At 43.2% G+C, this 20,175-nt stretch overlaps 1 protein-coding gene across 1 annotated transcript in view; it reads right to left on the bottom strand.

Annotated features, from left to right (window-relative positions):
- The window catches only part of pola1 (polymerase (DNA directed), alpha 1), a 230,735-nt gene that overhangs the window by 153,351 nt on the left and 57,209 nt on the right, over positions 1 to 20,175 (bottom strand). Inside the window, exons 23-26 of the mRNA XM_078409144.1 lie at positions 19,005 to 19,116; positions 17,746 to 17,870; positions 12,646 to 12,795; positions 9,057 to 9,179 (exon numbers count right to left, since the gene is read on the bottom strand). Of these exons, the coding sequence (XP_078265270.1) occupies positions 9,057 to 9,179; positions 12,646 to 12,795; positions 17,746 to 17,870; positions 19,005 to 19,116 (510 nt within the window). The remainder of the gene's footprint in view (positions 1 to 9,056; positions 9,180 to 12,645; positions 12,796 to 17,745; positions 17,871 to 19,004; positions 19,117 to 20,175) is intronic.

The following is a 20,175-nucleotide window of genomic DNA, read 5'->3' as shown; positions in this document are numbered from 1 at the left end:
ACAGTGGACCCAACACAGATCCTTGGGGTACTCCACTAGACACTGGCCTCCAACCTGACATACAATTGTCAACCATTACCCTCTGGTATCTCCCATTCAGCCATTGTTGAATCCATCTTGCAACCTCACTATTAATACCCAACGATTTAACCTTCTTAATCAACCTTCCATGTGGAACCTTGTCAAATGCCTTACTGAAGTCCATATAGACAACATCCACAGCCTTGCCCTTATCAATTTCCCTGGTAACCTCTTCAAAAAATTCAAGATTAGTCAAACATGACCTTCCAGGCACAAATCCATGTTGACTGTTTCTAATCAGGCCTTGTTTATCCAAATAATTATATATATTGTCCCCAAGTATCTTTTCCATTAATTTTCCCACCACAGACGTCAAACTAACAGGTCTATAATTGCTAGGTTTACTTTTAGAACCTTTTTTAAACAAAGGCACATAGTCCCTTCATAGTCCCCTTTGTTCAACTGCAAAACTGACACTTCTGACTTAACCTTCTCCTTCTCAAATTGCAGATTAAAACTAATCATATTATGATCCAAGCAGTTCCTTTACCTCGAGTTCTCATCAAATCTGGTTCATTGGACAACACTAAATCCAGAATTGCCTTTTCTCTGGTAGGCTCCATTACAAGCTCCTCTAAGTATCAATCTCGGAGGCACTCTACAAACTCTCTTTCTTGGGGTCCAGAACCAACCTGATTTTCCCAGTCTACCTGCATATTGAAATCGCCCATCACCACAGTGGCATTACCTTTCTTTCATGCCAGTTTTAACTCCTGCTGCATCTTACACCCTACATCCGGGCTACCATTTGGGGGTCTGCAGATAACACCAATTAGTGTCTTCTTGCCTTTACAATTCCTCAACTCAATCCACAGTGACTCTACCTCGTCAGTCCTTATGTCTTCCCTCGCAAGGGACTGAATTTCGTCCCTCACCAGCAGACTACCCCACCGCCTCTGCCCACCTGCCTGTCCTTTCTATAGGATGTATAACCCTGAATATTAAGTTCCCAGGCCCAATCCTCCTGCAGCCACGTCTCTGTAATCCCCACAATGTCATATCTACCAACCTCTAACTGAGCCTCAAGCACATCTACTTTACTTCTTATACTTTGCGCATTCATATACAATATTTTCAATTCCTTACTCATCTCACCCTTCACATCGATCCCTATTACACTTGGCCATACTCTCCTATCCCTTTGTGAGCTTTCCTTCCCGTTAATTCTGGGGTCATTAACTATCCCTTTACTCTCTTTCCCTTTAACTCCATCCTTGATTATCCCATTTGACCCCCCCCCCCCCTTTATTTAGTTTAAAACCACCCGTGTAGCAGTGGCAAACCAGCCTGCCAGAATGCTGGTCCCCCACCTGTTAAGGTGCAATCCGTCCCTTTTGTACAATTCCCCCTTACCCCAAAACAGATCCCAGTGATCTAAGAATCTAAATCCCTGCCCCCTGCACCATTTCCTCAGTCACACATTCAGGTTGTGTATCTCCCTGTTCCTGCTCTCGTCAGCACGAGGCACTGGAAGCAAACCGGAGATAACCTCCCTGGAGGTCCTGCTTTTCAGCACTTTTCCGAGCTCTCTAAAGTCTCGCTGCAGAATATTCATCCTCTTCTTTCCGACATCGTTTGTGCCAACATGCACTACCACTTCCGGCTGTTCACCATCGCCCTTGAGGATTTCCTGCACTCTGTCCGTGACATCCTGGATCCTGGCACCAGGGAGGCAGCACACCATCCTCGAAACCCGTCTGTTGCCGCAGAAACCCCTGTCCGTACCTCTCACAATGGAGTCTCCTACTACCACGGTGTTGCCTGACATCGGCCTCTTTGGTTTTGGCTCAACAGCACTTTTTGCTTCGCAAACCAGTCTGCCGCTCAGTGTGGTAACGTCTTCTTCCCCGACAGCTTCCAAGTGGGTGAACCTGTTCTCAAGAGGCACAACGCCCGGGGACCTTTGCACTCCAAGTTTCCTTCCTTTTCTCACCGTCACCCACCTTCTCTCTTCCAGTACCTTTGGTGTAACAATCTCACTGTAGGACTTGTCGAGGAACGACTCCGTTTCTCGGACGAACCCGAGGTCATCCACTTGCTTCTCCAGTTCCCCAACACGGTCCTTCAGGAGCTGTACCTGGATACACTTGTCACACTGGTAGCAGCCAGAGGCACCAGCAGTGTCCTTGACCTCCCACATCCTGCAAGCATCACACTGAATCAGCTTGCTTGGCATTTCCTTCGTTCGTCTCTCCCTCTCCAGCGTTTGGTGTGGCGTCCTCCCTCAGCCTCCTCGCCAAAGACTCGCAGCCAAAGACTCGCACTTTACTCACAGGGCACTTCCCTCAACAGAGCCACACCCCTTGAGCAAGCCTTGCTTATATCAGATGCTAAATTGACTAATTGTCCAATTTACTAATCTTCCAATCTAATTGTTCAGCCAATCCCCACACTCACTCCTGAACTTCCTTTCTCTGATGAGCTAGAAGGTATGTGCTTTGCCCGACCTGCACACAAAGACTGCTAAAGTGCCGTTTGCACCATTTTTATACCTGCTCTACCTGTGACTCACCAAGTCCAGCCAACGGTCGTTCTCGCTGCTGCTTTGTCCGACCTGCACTCAAAGACTGCTAACCTGCTGTTTGCCCTCTTTTTAAACCTGCACTCAAGGCTCTAGAGGCAGTCAGTGGATATATTAAATGCAGAGATAGATGATTCTTGATTAGTACGAGTGTCGAGGTTCTGGGGAGAAGGCAGGAGAATGGGGCTGGGGGGGGGGGGAAGAGATTGATCAGCCATGATTGAATGGCGTAAACTTGATGGGCCGAATGGCCAAATTCTGCTCCGATCACATGATCTTACTGAACCAAGTGGACCCGTTGGGCCCAAACCTCTCCTGCATTGGTGCAGTACCCTCTCTTCCCCCCTCCTCTCTTCCCCCCTCCCCCCTTTCCCCATCTCCCCCCCCACTCCCCACTCCATCCCCTTTATCCTCCCTCCTCCACCCCTCCCTCCCTCCCCTTCCCCCTCCCTCCCGAAGAGATAGATTTAAACTTTAAAATGTGAATAACTAAAAATATAACGCCGATTTCAATGAAACCTCTTCCATTAACACCAAAGAGACGACGGTGAGTAAGGTGGGCCTAAAATTGTCACGCTATCGTGTACCGTTTTGGCTGTAGTTCAGGAACAAAGAAACAAAAGTTTTAATATATAGATGACAGAGGAGGTAGTTGATCCTACTCCACCCAGTGAGATCATGGAATGGGATCCATCTAGCAGCCCTTCAGCCCATGGAACCATGCAACATAGGGAGGAGAGATTTTACTTAAACACAATCAGCAGTTGTTCAGAAAATGTTCTGCAAACTCAAGATTTTTAAAGCGCAGACGTGAACATTTATCAGCTTGACTCAAACATTTAAAAGTAGGAAAATCTATTCTGCTGTGATAAGCATGAGACAGAATATTTTCTCCGCTGTGGAAAAAAAAGGCTTAAATCCCACTTTGACAATTTGTTCTCTTGATGGAATATTTAACCTCCTCCTATTTTACTTCCACTTGCATGCTTAATATCATTCATGGAAAATGAATTGTATTCACCTCCAGTGGGCAAGATGTTTCAAAGATTGGAGCAGTTCATGGAACTGCCCTTTACATCACAAACAACCAACAAAGGTTCAACAGTACAAACAAATCAGACTTATATTTACATCACAACCAACAAAGGTTCAACAGTGTAAACAAATCAGACTTATAATAAGTGAAATGGAACAACATTCAAGACTCAAAATCATGTACCCGTATCATTCAATGTAATTTTGATCCATTTTTCCACCATTTTCAAGAGCAGAGCATTACAAAATTAGAAAGAGAAAAAAAAAATCAAAGACGTTTATCAACAAACTGAAAGCACAACCATTTTGGAGCACTTTAATGGAATTGGAATGACTCAATATTGAGCTCTAAGACTATAATGAAGCAAGACAAGGTTTTATCGAAGTCAGTGAAGTGCTTCTAATCTATAAATAAAACAACTAAAAAGTGCTTGAAAGATGAAGTGTACTGCGTTTTGCAATGAAGTGCTGAAATTTTTGCTACAACTAAATTCACAACAGTTTTTTAAGACAGTAATCAGACAGCTCGACTGGTTATGAAAGCTGATTGGGATGATGCCCAAAACACCTCAGAGTTACACAATGGCACAACTTTGCTCCATGTAAAACATTCTATAGTATATGGTGCCATCTGGTGGCACCACATCTGCTTGGCTTCGAGTCCAAGCAATAACCTTCTCCAAATAATCAAATTAGAAGCATTAAAAAATAATTATATCACCAAATCAAAGTCAAAAATTGACCTATTCATTAATCCAAGCATCAAAACCATTTAAATCAGTCAAGTGTAATCCTCGCTCTCACCCAATCAAATGAAGTTAAGACCTCTTAACTACACAAAATGATTCCACACACACATTTCCAAGATTAAAGGAAATTTCAAAATACACGTAGAAAGGGTTTTTCAAGTAGCCGATGTACAATCAGTCATGCACTGAATGAAGCAGGTCACTGGGGAAGACTGCATTAATGATGAACGTGGGTTCACTCTTTCTACCTCCCATAGCATCAGGCAAATGTATTTCACATAATCCCACTCGATTCTCAGAAATTCGTTCAAGACCAGCATTACACACACACACAATCATTTTGACAGGTACATGGAAAGGACTGGTTTAGCAGGATAAGGGCCAAACGCAGTCAGGTGGAATTAGCACAGATGGAACACGTTGGACGGTGTGGGCAAGTTGGGCCTGTTTCCAAGGTATATGACTCCACCCGAGATCTGGGCGATTCTGAACTGAGGAAATATTGGCAGATCACAACAACCACTGTACGTTGTGTGCCTGTAAACTGACAAGTGTGAGACCAAGGCCTTTCCAAGCCATCTTATAATTACTCCAATTAGGACCATGGATAAATATAAATGGAACATGATGTTCAGTCATGCAGCCCCTCAACACTTCCCCTCCATCACCATTCACCTGGGCTAGTTAGTAAATAATAAGGTAATTTTATACCTGGAAAGGCTTAAAAAATATTCAACCAAGGTCAAGAATATTCAACCAAGAACTCCCAGCACATACGTTCTGGATGACACTTAATTTGCTTCTACTGCTTGGAAAGGCCTCAGACACGTTGCTTGTGGGTCAAAGATCTGTAACATCACTCGAAGAAATCTCCCAATTTCATTTTGCATCAACATTCTCAAAATTCAGCTGTCCAAATTAAGAGCTTCATTAGACAAAAGGCAGAATTAGGCCATTCGGCTCATCAAGTCTGCTCTGCCATTCAATCATGGCTGATCTATTTTTTCCCCCTCAACCCCATTCTCCTGCTTTCTCCCCATCACCTTTGACACCTTCACTAATCAAGAACCTATTAATCTCCGCTTTCAAAATGCCCAATAAATTGGCCTCCACCGCCGTTTGTGGCAATAAATTCCAGATTCACCACCCACTGGCTAAAGAAATTCCTTCTCATCTATTTCTCAATGACCTCCTCCTTTAAGCTCAACTGATTCCATGCTTTGCAGTGTATGAAAATCAAATCCTTATCACACCATTCACAAGGATTTTAAAATACTCTTTAAAAAAACCATGTTTTCCATCATGAAACTTTAAGCCACAATTTAAGCTCCAATCAGTCTCGCAGAAACACCTTATGTAATTTTGAACATTGTACTACAAACTGGGAAACAATTGTAAGCATTTTATGTGCGTGCATAAAGAGAAAGGCAAGTGAAAGAAGTGGCTGCCTTCAAGGCACTTGCAATCATTTTTAATGGCAAATATGTTAAAATAACTTCACCACCAACGATTGGGTAGTGTAATGAAGTTCCAGAAGAAGTGGTGCTTGGGGCCTCAGTTATTCACATAGTGGATCAATGAGAGTAGTGCGAATAATAACTGTGACACATTAAAGCTAACGAACAATAGGGAGCAGAGCAAATGGGAAAGAAAGTTGTGAGGACATAACCTCGTAACCCGAGTGCATCTCTTTGCAGAAAAAGGTAACTAGGCAAGAGGATGACAGAGACAGAGCAAGAAATTATTCCTCTGACAAGGAAGAATGAAAAAGCAAAATTAATTAAAAGACAGATAAAGAGCACGAGAAAGGATTGGTGTAGGATTAGCATGAAACACAGCTGCTGGATAGTTAGCATGGACTCACTGGGCCAAAGGACTCTTTCGTTGTTGTATCTTGCTGTAACACTGAGAAGAGAAATACTAACAGATTTTAACATTCAGAGGGAATTACAGACAAGTCACAAATAGAACAGACAGATGCACAAACTACGAAGGTGCATTAGTAGCAAGAATACGAAAGTTTTGCTGCAATCATGTGGGTCTGACAAAGCAACTGTCTGTCTAAAGCAACTGTACAGTTTGAGTCGGAAGAAACTGCAGATGCCGGTTTAAACCGAAGATAGACATAAAAAGCTGGAGTAACACAGTGGGTCAGGCAGCATCTCTGGAGAAAAGGAATGGGTGACATTTGGGGTGGAGACCCTTCTGCACACTCAGTTCTCCTTCAGTTTGAAGAAGGACCTTGACCCAAAACATTACCCATTTCTTTTCTCCTGAGATGCTGCCTGACCAGCAGAATTACTCCAGCTTTTTGTGTCTATGTAGTTTGATCTCCTTACAGCCGGATAAAGAACAGCACGACAGAAGGTTTAATAGAATACTAGACCAAGTGGACCCGTTGGGCCTAAACATCTCCGACATTGGTGCAGCACCCTCTCCTTCACCCCCCCCCCCCCCCCTCTGTAATAAAGGCATCATCTGCCTTTATTACAGTCCATACAGCAATATTCTGCCCAAAACAAAAATAGATTGCAAGATATATTCTCGCAATCTGGATATATAACCATCCTGGATTTATATTCCACGACATGCTGAACTTCGAGTGGCTGTTTTAATAACTATTGCAACATAGAAGGAAATTGTGGCAGTACTCCATCAGTACTGTCTAGGTTTTTGTGTTCCTCATGTCCCAACTCCAGACCAGAGGCAAATGTGTTCAGGGCAAAGGAAATCTATACAAATCTGTCGGACATGAACATGGATAGGACAGGTTTAGAAGGATATGGGCCAAATGTAGGCAGATGGGACAAGTGTAGATGGGGCATGCTGGTCGGTGTGAACAAGTTGGGTCGAAGGGCTTGTTTCCACACTGTATGACTCCATGACTTAATGTTATTACCTCAGAATAACATCTCATTCTCGTTCCCGTCAATTCTATCACAAAGCATCACCTCCAGACCATCAGACTTCATCTAAACCATCCATCAAGGAGGGCACGCAACTATTGTAGCTCTTCATTTCTAGACTGATGTAACAGCGCCAATGTCAGAGATATTAAGTCCATTCCCCAATGAAAATAAGAAGCATATTTTGGGAAGGGAAGGTTAACGCCTAAGGCACCTCAACACCTCAAATACAAGGGACCAATGATCAACACCTGGCTGAGGCCCTGGGGAACATCACTCTTCTCTGCTGTTCCAGCAACACGAAAAGTGATCAATTGTAATGAGCACAAGGTTATGAGGAAGCAAAAACTATAGATTTGTATGGGAAAAAAAGACAAAGTGCTGGAGTAACTCAGCAGATCAGGCAACATCTCTGAAGAACATGGATAGGTGACATTCTGGGTTGGGATCCTCCTTCACATTAACATGGATAGGTGATGTTTCTGGTCTAGACCTATCTTTAAACCAGCACCTACAGTTCCGTACATCTATAGATTTGTGGAGCAATGAAGCATATCAAGCCATTGAACAGACTGCGGTTGGAGCTACACATGCCATCTAGGATCTCCACACCAAGAAACTAAATATCACTCATCTCAGAAATGGCTTTAAAATATACAAAATAAACTTGCAAAAAAATTTGCAATTGTACTGCATGAGTAAAAAAAGAAACATGATTTGAAAATACAAACATTATAAAAATATAAACTGTGAAACATGGGTTCAAATGGCTGGTTAATTTGCAGTCTATCAGAAGAATGATTTTATGAACCAAATCAATGCTAAAATGAACTTTGAATTGAAAGAAAGTAGGACATTAGCTGAGATCTTTCTGAATAGGACATCTGCTGTGATCTTAGTTAGCATGGCTATTTTGTTAATAAAAAATGGAGGTGCTATCTAATAATATGCATGAACATAGAACACAAAACAATACAGTACAGGAATGGGCCCTTTGGCCCACAATGTCAATGCCGAACACGATGCCGTCGAACTCAACTCCTCTGCCTGCACGTGATCCATATCACATCATTCCCTGCATATCCATGTGCCTACCCCAAACCCTCTTAAAGGCAACTATTGTTTCTGCCTCCACCATCATTCCTGGATTAAGTTCCAGGCACCCAAAACCCCGTGTAAAAATCTTGTCCCGTACATCTTCTTTAAACTTTGCCCCTGTGATCTTAAAGCTATGCTCTCCAGTGTTTGGCATTTCCAACCTGGGAAAAAGACCATGAGCCTTAATACAGGTAATAATTCAGCAATTTACTCAAATAGATTAAATTTCAATGCGGCATTGAACCCCCCCCCCCGCCCCCGCCCCTCCCTCACACATCAGAGGCATTCAGCAAAGCATGATTATGCATCAAATGGACACTTGCCAATGAAATTCATGCCACAATATTTACATTATATAAACGAGGTAACCATAATAACCATACGCATGCATGTCGCACATAGAACACAGAACAGTACAGCACAGGAATGGGCTCTTTGGCCCACAATGTTTGTGCCAAACATGACGCCTAGCTGAACTAATCTCATCTGCCCGTAACATAATCTGTATCCCTCCACTTCCCTCATTTCCACATGCCTATCCAAAAGCCTCTTAAACGCCATTATTGTTTCTGACTCCACCACCCACCTCTGGCAGTGCAACATCTTTAGATGCACCTCCAATCTAATTAAAAACTGATTTTGCTTTAAAAAGACTGAAATACCCACCTCTCTTCCTTTGTGTGTGACCAAAGCTGCAAGTGGTTTGGCATAGAATCTACTGAAGGAAAATCCCAGGCAGCCATACATACTATTAGCAGTAAGCTTCAGGGCTTTTTGCCTGATGTCATACTGGAGGAGCAAACAGAAATCACGTCATTAGCACAGTCCAAAAATATTAAACATTGAAACATCATTCAGAAGCTAATGGAGAGGTTAATCTCCAGTGTCAAGTGGTGCTTAGTCTCATCCACCCTAACTGGAATTACAACGTATCAAGAGTGTTTAACCATTATATGCATCGGTGGTGCAACAATGACATTCTTACTTAAAGCAGCGGTATAGGCATATTAACGCAACACAAGTTAATATTATTTTAATACAATAAATTATCAATAATATTCAGTAACCAGACTATAGTATTCAAACCAAACAAAATACTGCAATAGAGTCATAGAGCGTGGAAAAACAGGCCCTTCGGCCCAACATGCCACACCAACCAACTTGTCCCACCTTTGCTAGTACTACCTGCCTGTGTTTGGCCCAATAAATCTATACAAATTCCACAGTAAATCGTTGCTGAGTGAAGGTTATGGTTAGGGTTGTGCAGTTTCAAAAGCTGGATGGTTGATGGGAAGAAGCTTGAACCAGTAGGACAGAGTTCTCAGGCTACTCCACCTTCTTCCCGATGGAAGCAGTGAGATGAGATCACCTTTTTGTGGCAGGACATCCTGTAGATCTCTTCGATGGTGGAATCCACCACTTTCTGCCGCCTCCTTTATTTTTGGGCGTTTGAGTTACTGGGAGCAGTCAGTACGTATTCCCCAGTACACCTGAAGTTCAATAAAGTACTCGGTGACCTGTCGAATTTCCTCAACTTTATGCGGACATACAATGATGAGCTTTCTTTGAGATTGCATCAAAGTGTTGGGTCCAGAAAAGATCTTCAGAGGTATCCTTGTCCAGGAACTTGAAGCTGATAACAGAGTCCACCAATATCCTGTTCATGAAGACTGATTTGTGGCTCCTTGGCTTTCCCTTCCTAAAGTCAATTGTTGTTCTGAAGCCATTCAATCAGGTTATTGATCTCCCACTGTACTATGACTCATCATGTACATTATTCACCCAATAATAGTGGTATCATCGGCAAATTTAAAGCTTGTGCTCAATCTAATCCTGGCTACGGTTATGGGTAGAGAGAGAGAGAGAGCAGAGCAGGGGGCTAAGCGAGCATATTGCTTCAGATCTGTCCTGGATCCAGTACATTGCTGCAATCACAGAGAAAGCTCGTCAACACCTTGACTTCCTCAGAGCTTGAGGAGATTTGGCAAGTCGCGGAACAGTCAATCTGACATCTACAGGTGTCCAGTAGAGAGCACACTGCCTGATTGAACAAATGCCTGACGTACATGCTCTTATTGTCCAAGTGGTTCAATGCAGAATGGAGAGTCAGTGAGATTGCATTCGCTGTTGATCTATTGCCGCAGTTGGCGAATTGTAGTGGGTCCAAGTGCTTATACGTATTTATTATTACTGAAATAAGAACCCAGAAGAGCCTCAATATCGTTGCTAATGCCATTACGATAGGACAATTAACAAATTACAAGGCTATTTGTACTGCGTAATTCATTTCTGGCTTCAAACTAAAGACATGCTACATTTGTAACAAGGAGACATCTACAAGAGTGACAAGCGATATTATAAATATTAAAATGTTTCAGTGTTTTTTTTTCCCCCTAAAGACAAATCACCTCAAAATGCGACTATGAAGTGATAAATCAGTAATATACCCAGAACTGTCACATTACCAAGGCAGTAATCGTGCTAACATTTTTCTGTATCATTATAATCCCGTCCATGATACAGTTCAGTTTTTACTGTCTGCCCTAGTGTCAGTCAAGAATTAAATGAGAGAAGAGGACCCTGCCATTATAAAGCTTAGCATTAATTGAGGTGATGTACTCATTAAAAATTACTGTAATAGGGAGACGGAAAATGAGGGCAATACAGAATTTTAAACGGATTCTATTCCTCGCAAATACCTGGCAATTTGAAGGCTTCAGATGGATGAGATTTCCATCTGCTATGCCCTACCCCCCCACAAAGATGAGAGAAGTGGCCACTAAATGCATGGAGATTTTAAGGAAGTAAAAAGCCCTTAAGTGCTGGAACCATTGTGGGTAAAACCATGCTACCTATTGTTACTTGCAATATTTAAAATGGTGCAATTTTGTGCATTTTAAAGCAACACTAGAAAAACCCCAGCTTTTATATGGTGCCTTAGATTAAATAAAATGCTTCAAGACACCAACTTCAATGCGACCCCCACCCCCCCCCCCGCACACCCACCCTTCTGAGGAAGGAATTTCAGCTAAACCAGAAGCCATGAGATGACAAAAATCAAATTGCTGTAAATAATAATAATAATGTTTTTCTGAATAAAATTCCCTTCTCTTTAATCAACTTTCACGTCCAAGAACCATCTATCATTTCATTTGTTTGTCAACACACTAAAAAAAATCTAAGGTCAAACTAAGCATCTTCCATCAAGTTAAATGGAATGAGTATTCATCTCGTCATCCAGCCAGCCATTCTCTTCAGAAATGCTGCCTGACCCGCTGAGTTACTCCAGCATTTTGTGTCTGTTTTCTTTTTAATTTGCTGAATTAGTAATTACAGTTCAGTAATGGGATTTATTGCATTGTTCAATACCAGAGGCCATCCGGCCCACCATAAACGTACTTGTGTGTAGGAAAGAACTGCAGATGCTGGTTTAAATCGAAGATAGACACAAAACGCTGGAGTAATTCAGCAGGACGGGCAGCATCCCTGGAAAGAAGAAATGGGTGACGTTTCGGGTCGAGACCCTTCTTCAAACTTCTTCAGTCTGAAGAAGGGTGTCGACTTGAAATGTCACCCATTCCTTCTCTCCAGAGATGCTGCCTGTTCCGCTGAGTTACTCCAGCATTTTGCGTCTATAACCGTACTCATTCTTTGAAAGAGCTAGCAAATCTACCCCACCAGTCCACATGGTTTTGTATCAATTACCCTTAATTCTACCTGAAGCATTACCGTTTGTCAGCAGGACAGTGTTGGAGAGTGTAAACAACTTCAAATTCCTGGGAATACATATCTCTGAAGATCTGTCCTGGACCTAGCACATTGATGCAATCATACAGAAAGTCCTGAAGTTGTATAGATGGAGCATGTTGACTGGCTGCGGCCTGGTTTGGCAACTTGAACACGCAGCAATGACGACTGAAAAACTGGGTAGTGCATCACAGGTACTGACCTCCCCACCATTGAAGGAATCTACAGGAGTCAATGCCTCAAAAAGGCAGCCAGCATCATCAGAGATCCACACCACCCTGGCCACATCCTTCTTCACCCCTGCATTTGGGAAGAAGGCATAGGAGCCTGAAAACTGTAACTCCGGGTTCAGGAACAGCTTCTTCCCAACAACCATCATGCTATTACACACTACAACCTCCAAATAAGATAGAAACTACAGAGACTTGGAGATTTATTGTTGTCTTTGCACTATTAAAGTGTTTGTTTTTTCTTTGTCACGGTGTTTACAGACGAGATGGATAGTTACCTGCAAGTAGAGATCAGGGTTTAGGTCGGGTTGTTTCATCAGGCTTTTCACTTGCCGTCTCCTCTCCACCAATTTGCGGATTTCTTTGGGCAGAATACCCATCTCCAGATCTTGGTCGGGAATCTCAGGAATTTCTTCTAGTTCATTACCCTTCGGGGAAAAAGTTTTGTTTTTTAGGAAATAGAGATACTGGATGCGGCCCACTAGCCAAACGTTGATGCCTGATCATGAGGAGTCCTACATCAAAGTGGCAACTTAGCATCAGAGCTCTGACAATGAAATGCCCCGGCAGGCTTTCCACAACTTACCGTCGACAAATATGAAATAAATCCTCAGATAAGTTAAAGTTTATAATACGTTTTATCATCAAATAAGGTTTAAATTACTTTTTTTTAAATTGGCAAAACAATTTAATGGACAACCTCTCTAGAAATTAATCTCCAACATTAGGAAAGTAAATGAATGACTTAACTGCACTTTTTAAACAAGGTCAGAGACCCAGTTCAGACCAATGCTGGCCCAGAAATGAGGGTCCATGTACTCAGAAAGTCAGTGCTTTGTTCAGTTTAGTTTAGAGATAAAGTGCCCTCCATAATGTTTGGGACAAAGACTCATCATTTATTTATTTGCATCTGTACTCCACAATTTGAGATTTGTAATAGAAAAAAAATCACATGTGGTTAAAGTGCACATTGTCAGATTTTTATTAAAGGGTATTTTTATACATTTTGATTTCTTGAGTGCCACGTCAATCACCCGATCTGAACCCAATTGAGTATGCCTTTTATATGCTGAGGAGAAAACTGAAGGGGACTACCCCGAAAACAAGCATAAGCTAAAGATGGCTGCAATACAGGCCTGGCAGAGCACCACCAGAGAAGACACCCAGCAACTGGTGATGTCCATGAATCGCAGACTTCAAGCAGTCATTGCATGCAAAGGATATGCAACAAAATACTAAACATGACTACTTTCATTTACATGACATTGCTGTGTCCAAAACATTATGGTGCCCTGAAATGGGGGACTATGTATAAACACTGCTGTAATTTCTACATGGTGAAATCAAAATGCATAAAAATTGCCTTTATTAAAATCTGACAATGTGCACTTTAACCACATGTGATTTTTTCTATTACAAATCTCAAATTGGGCAGTATCGTGGAGGCAAATAAATGACGGGTCTTTGTCCCAAACATTATGGAGGGCACTGTACATCGCTGAAACAGGCCCACCGAGTCCATGCCGACTGGACCAAGGTGCCACATGGGAGGCTGCTAACGAAGACGAGAGCCCTTGGTATCAAAGGGCAGATACTAGCATGGATATCAGGTTGGCTGGATGGCAGAAGGCAAAGAGTGGCAATAAAGGGGGCCTTTTCTGGTTGGCTGCCAGTGTCTAGCGGAGTCCCACAGGGCGCGGTGCTGGAGCCGCTGATCTTCACGGTATATATTAATGATTTGGATGAGGGGACTGAAGATTTTGTGGCGAGGTTTGCGGATGATACGAAACTAGGTGGAGGGGCAGCTAGTGTAGAGAAAGCAGGGACTCTGCAGAAGGACTTGGATAGGTTGGGAGAGTGGGCAGAGAAGTGGCAGATGGAATGTAGTGGAGCAAAGTGTGGAGTCAGGCATTTTGGTAGTAGGAATAAAGGTGTAGACTAAATGGGGAGAGAATCCAGAAATTGGAGGTGCAAAGGGTGTTGGGATTGCTGGTGCAGGATTCCCAAAAAGTTAATCTGCAAGTTGAATCAATAGTAAAGAAAGCAAGCTCAATGCTCGCATTTATTTCGAGAGGGCTTGTATACAAAAACAGAGATGCTTTGCTGAGGCACTGGTCAGGCCGCATTTGGGATATTGTGAGCAATTTTGGGCACCATATCTGCGGAAGGATGTGCTGACTCTGGAGAGGGTCCAGAGGAGGTTTACAAACCCAGGAATGAGAAGGTTGACCCATGATGAGCTTTTGATGGCACTGGGCCACAAGTCGCTGGAGTTTAGAAGAATGAGGGGGGGATCTCATTGAAACGTACAGAATAGTGAAAGGTTTGGATAGAGTGGATGTAAAGAGGATGTTTCTACTAGTGGGAGAGTCTTGGGCTAGAGGTCATAGCTGCAGAATAAAAGGACGTTCTTTTAGGAAGGAGATGAGGAGGAATTTGTTTAGTCAGTGGGTGGTGAATCTGTGGAATTCTTTGCCACAGGGGGCTGTGGAGGCAAAACCAGTGGATATATTTAAGCCAGAGATAGATAAGATTCTTGATTAGTACGGATGTCAAGGTTATGGGATAAGGCAGGAGAATGGGGTTTGGAGGGAGATAGATCAGCCATGATTGAATGGCAGAGTAGACTTAAGGGGCCGAATGGTCTAATTCTACTCCTGTCACTTGTGACCAGCGATCTCCACACATTAACACTTTCCGACACACACCAGGGATAATTTACAATTATACCAGGCCAATTAACCTGCAAACCTGTACGTCTTTGGAGTGTGGGAGGAAACCGGAGCACTCGGAGAAAACCCACGCAGGTCATGGAGAGAATGTGCAAACTCCACACAGACGAGCACCCGTAGTCAGGATCGAACCCGGGACGCTGGCACTGTGAGGCAGCAACTCTACCGCTGTACCGCCGTGCAGTCCTTCTTTTTGTGGGAGAGTCTAGTATGCAAATTTATATCGATTTGCCATGGGATTTATTTCTGAGTTCTGTGGTGGATCAGTGGGTTAGAACTGTGGAACTGTCCAACCCCTGGCTCACCTGGGGTTAACGCACTTGCGAAATGAAACCCTGAAGTCAGAGGAGTTGGCCACCAAGCACGAGGAAGGTGGAACTAAACGCGAGCTTGATACTGCACATTAATGTTTCAGATCTTGTACTTGAGACAGAGAGTTGATGAGAAGTAAATGGTCCTACTACCTCAAGTGCCAACAAAACTGCTCCAAGTACTCTCACGGTGAAGAGGTTTTTCAAAAGAATATCAGCAACTATCAAAAGCATTTACCACAATCGATACCGTTGTCAATCAACAACACCAGCAACACAAAACATGTAAAATATGCAATGTACCATAACCTGCATTTTTGGAGATAGTAAAATGAGTTACAATATAATATAAATCAAATTGTAGATCCACAACCAGTCAGAGATACGTCCACCTTTTGCTACGTGAAAACTCCAGCGATGGGATCTATGAACATCCCTGTACCTTCACCAATTTGAACAGTCCAATCGGGGTTTCAGCTCTTTGGGGCTTTTTCTCATCTTAATGAGGATGAGGTTTGTTTAGGGCAGACAGTGAGAGTGGAAAATAAGTGGCAAGAAAAAGAATAAGCAAACTGGGCATCACCCCTTCAAGTATCCCAGTAAGCAATAGCAGAGATTGAGAAGTTTAAAAACAAATTTTTTTAAAAGCTAGAACAAAAAAACAAAGGGCTGGAAGCACTCAGCGGGGAGGGCAGCATCTTTAGAACAAACGAGCAGATAGCATTTCTTCTGTCCCAACGGAAATGTCATCTGACCATTTGCTCCACAGATGCTGCCTGATCTCCTCCAGCACTTTGCTGCCTGAGCTCCTCCAGCACTTTGTGTTTTGCTCGGGTTTCCGACATCTGCGGTTTCCTGCATCTCCTGAAAAAACTAGAAATTTGAAATTAAAGCAGAAAATGTGAATACAGATTGCCATGCAGCATGCATGGATCAACTAAATTAAAGGAGATTACTTCATCCAGCTCGTGGATGCCAGCTCCATATACCCACAACCCTCTGTGTGAAAAAGTCACCCCTCGGGATCCCATTAAATCTTTCCCACCTGGCCTCAATGTTAGGAGGAGGGGGAGTTCAACGAGATCTGGGTGTCCTAGTGCATCAGTCAATGAAAGGAAGCATGCAGGTACAGCAGGCAGTGAAGAAAGCCAATGGAATGTTGGCCTTCGTAACAAGAGGAGTTGAGTATAGGAGCAAAGAGGTCCTTCTACAGTTGTACCGGGCCCTGGTGAGACCGCACCTGGAGTACTGTGTGCAGTTTTGGTCTCCAAATTTGAGGAAGGATATTCTTGCTATGGAGGGCGTGCAGCGTAGGTTCACTAGGTTAATTCCCGGAATGGCGGGACTGTCGTATGTTGAAAGGCTGGAGCGATTGGGCTTGTATACACTGGAATTTAGAAGGATGAGGGGGGATCTTATTGAAACATACAAGATAATTAGGGGATTGGACACATTAGAGGCAGGAAACATGTTCCCAATGTTGGGGGAGTCCAGAACAAGGGGCCACAGTTTAAGAATAAGGGGTAGGCCATTTAGAACGGAGATGAGGAAGAACTTTTTCAGTCAGAGAGTGGTGAAGGTGTGGAATCCTCTGCCTCAGAAGGCAGTGGAGGCCAGTTCGTTGGATGCTTTCAAGAGAGAGCTGGATAGAGCTCTTAAGGATAGCGGAGTGAGGGGGTATGGGGAGAAGGCAGGAACGGGGTACTGATTGAGAGTGATCAGCCATGATCGCATTGAATGGCGGTGCTGGTTCGAAGGGCTGAATGGCCTACTCCTGCACCTATTGTCTATTGTCTATTTACCTTTTACCTTTATATTCCTGCAAATGGGAGTAAAAATAAACAAAAATAAACAAAAACTCACATCCAAAATGCTGGTATGGAACATGGTCACCATTTTCTTAGAGCTGCCTACATGATGTACCTGCTTCAAAATAACCTCAGTATTAACCTTGTGGGATGTGGTTGCCTCATCTCAGCTTTCCAATTTTAGCATAAGCTATTACTTACAAATTTAAAGGTGCAAGATTGCTTATGGCAAACAGTGAAAGCAAAAATTAAGTACCAAGAGAAAATAAGCCATCTGGGTATCGCAGGTCCAAGTGGCAATTGGGCTGAGGTGCCAGCGCTCCCTTTGTCTCTAACCTCAATTGTATGGACATCTTGGAGCAGAAGGGCAATGTTACTCCCATAACCTCCCCCCAAGGTGCACACCATCCTGGAAAGGATGACCACGAGTGGATATTAAATATTAACAGCAAGGACCTGCAGCCTACTTCCTATTCTATCTCTTCCAATTTTCACAAGTTGCTCGCCATTGGAAACATTGCTCCTACCTCCAGATTCCTCTGAGAATTTGCGGCAGCTCTCTCTACAGTGGTGAAACAGATATTGAATTCTTGAATGATTGAAGGGTACAAGCTGTTGAAGTCGAGCAGCAGTATAAATTTATCGTAGAAGCCTAAAAGAGAAAAAAAAACAGATCAATAATTATAAGCACCCAACCGTTACACAAACACAGACACTAAGTGCTGGAGTAACTCAGCGGGTCAGGCAGCATCTCTGGAGAACATGGATAGGCGACGTTCGGACTGGGACCCTTCTTCAGACTTCTCCTCTCCTTTACACAAACACTACTTTCAAATCAGTCAGACAAACTAAGTTAAGGAACAAAATGCTGAGGAGTCATTGAGCATTTTAACATGATAAGATGACAAGCTTGAGTCACAAGCAGGATACAAGCTTCAGTATCCTGGGTGTGTGTTGAAAGTGGGCGATTCATTTACCTGAGAAATCTAAATAAAGGACAGGTTAAAATTGGAGTCAATGAAGGCAAGGGTGCAGAGGAGACTCACCTTGTTGCCTTCTCCACTTTCTCTGCAAAGTAAAACTAACTTGCTTTCTCTTTCCCAGTGAAGAGGTCTTTGCTCGGAAATATTAAGTCTAATTCTCTTTCCATTGGCCACTTAGTGCCTGACCTGCTGAGTGTTTCCAGCATTTCCGATATCCTAGTTTAATTGAGTTTAGTTTATTATCACGTGTACCGAGGTACAGTGAAAAGCTTTTGTTGCGCGTCCCCCAGTCAGTGGAAAGACCCAACATGATTACAATCAAGCCATCCACAGTAAAAAGGCAATAACATGAATAATGTTTAGTGCAAGGTAAAGCCAGTAAAGTCCGATGAGAGATAGTCTGAAGGTCTCCAATGAGGTAGATAGTACTTCAGGACCACTCTCTCTAGTTGTGATAGGAAGGTTCAGTTGCCTGATAACAGCTGGGAAGAAACTGAATTTCAATTATAGGTAGATAAATTCTTGACGAGCAGGGAAGTTTACCAGAGATAGAACGCAGTCGAGATTATAATCAGATCAGCCTTCATCTTATTAAATGGTAGAACAGACTCAAGAGGCTGACTCCCATTCACAATTAATCAGTTTGCATGTTCGCATGTTTGTTTATATGTAAGTCCATTAGCAGCACATTAATGCTGCTTTCTGAGTGGGGTAGGCGGGTAGGCAAAAATCAGATGCAAGAAGGGAAATAAGGATATGGAATAGAAAGTGTCGGATGGTTTCATTTCAACGCTTAAACTTACCAACTTTGGGGTCCAAAACCAAGCCACCGGCATAGGCTGCTTTCCTTCGACTTTTCTTCATTTTCCCCGCATTTCCACCACCTCCATCAACATGTTCCCCATCATCATCCACCTGAAAGTCCAAGCGACAAACCATGACCGTGTTGCACTTCGCTGGCTATGCTGTGTGCACTTCCCACTTTTGGGGTGGCACAGCGGTAGAGTTGCTGCGATACAGCGCCAGAGACCCGGGTTCCATCCTGTCCATGTGTGCCGTCTGTACGAGTTTGTACATTCTCCCCGTGACTAGTGTGGGTTTGCTCCAGGTGCTCCAGTTTCCTCCCACACTCCAAAGACGTCCAGGTTTGTAGGTTAATTGACTTCTGTAAAATTGTAAATTGTCCCTAGTGTGTGTAGGATAGCATGAGCATGTGGGGATCGCTGGTCGGCACGGGCTGAGTGGGCCTGCTTCCCCGCTGAATCTCAAAAACTAAATCGACATCAGCGACCGACGGCACAGTAGGAAGACTTGATGTCCAGAAGCTACAAGAGCAGGACTTGTATGAACATAGGTTGTTCCTTCAGCAACAGTTGTATTTTTTTTTTTAGAGTGAATTGTTTAAGTTTTAGAACGCTGGAAAAAGTCTGTTTTGGTACATTGTGCCAGAACAAAATAACTATTTAAAAAATATATTTTTAAATGACCAGCTACCTGTTACAATCAAAGTTGGAATAGAAACCCAGCAATATGTCAGACAATCTGGCTTAATTAAAAATATATATATAGGTGGCCCGTGGGCATTAACATCGTGAAGTCCGCGGTCTCCAGTAAGAGGCCTACTCGGGAGCTCTATGCCGCGTGGAGAGTTTCATCCGCCTCGACGTGGGAGTTTCGATCATCCCGACGGGGGCTTCAATCGTCGGCTGCAGGGGCTTTGATCGCCCCGACTGCGGTGGTTTGACTGCCCCGACCGCGGGAGAACAAGAGGAAGAAGCTTGAACTTTATTGCCTTCCATCACAGTGAGGAATGTGGAATCCACTGTGATGGTTGTTTACGTTAACTTTTATGTGGTTGTGTATCTTGTTGCTTTTCACTTGGTATGGCTGTATGGTAACTCAAATATCACTGTGCCTTAATTGGTGCATGTGACAATAAACTGACTGTGAAAACTTGTTTCTCAAATTTGCATA

Source organism: Rhinoraja longicauda, chromosome 12, assembly GCF_053455715.1.
Source record: "Rhinoraja longicauda isolate Sanriku21f chromosome 12, sRhiLon1.1, whole genome shotgun sequence".
In the NCBI taxonomy this organism is placed as follows: domain Eukaryota; kingdom Metazoa; phylum Chordata; class Chondrichthyes; order Rajiformes; family Arhynchobatidae; genus Rhinoraja; species Rhinoraja longicauda.
Note: the sequence above shows the minus strand (reverse complement) of the source record. Positions and strands in the feature narration are given on the sequence as shown.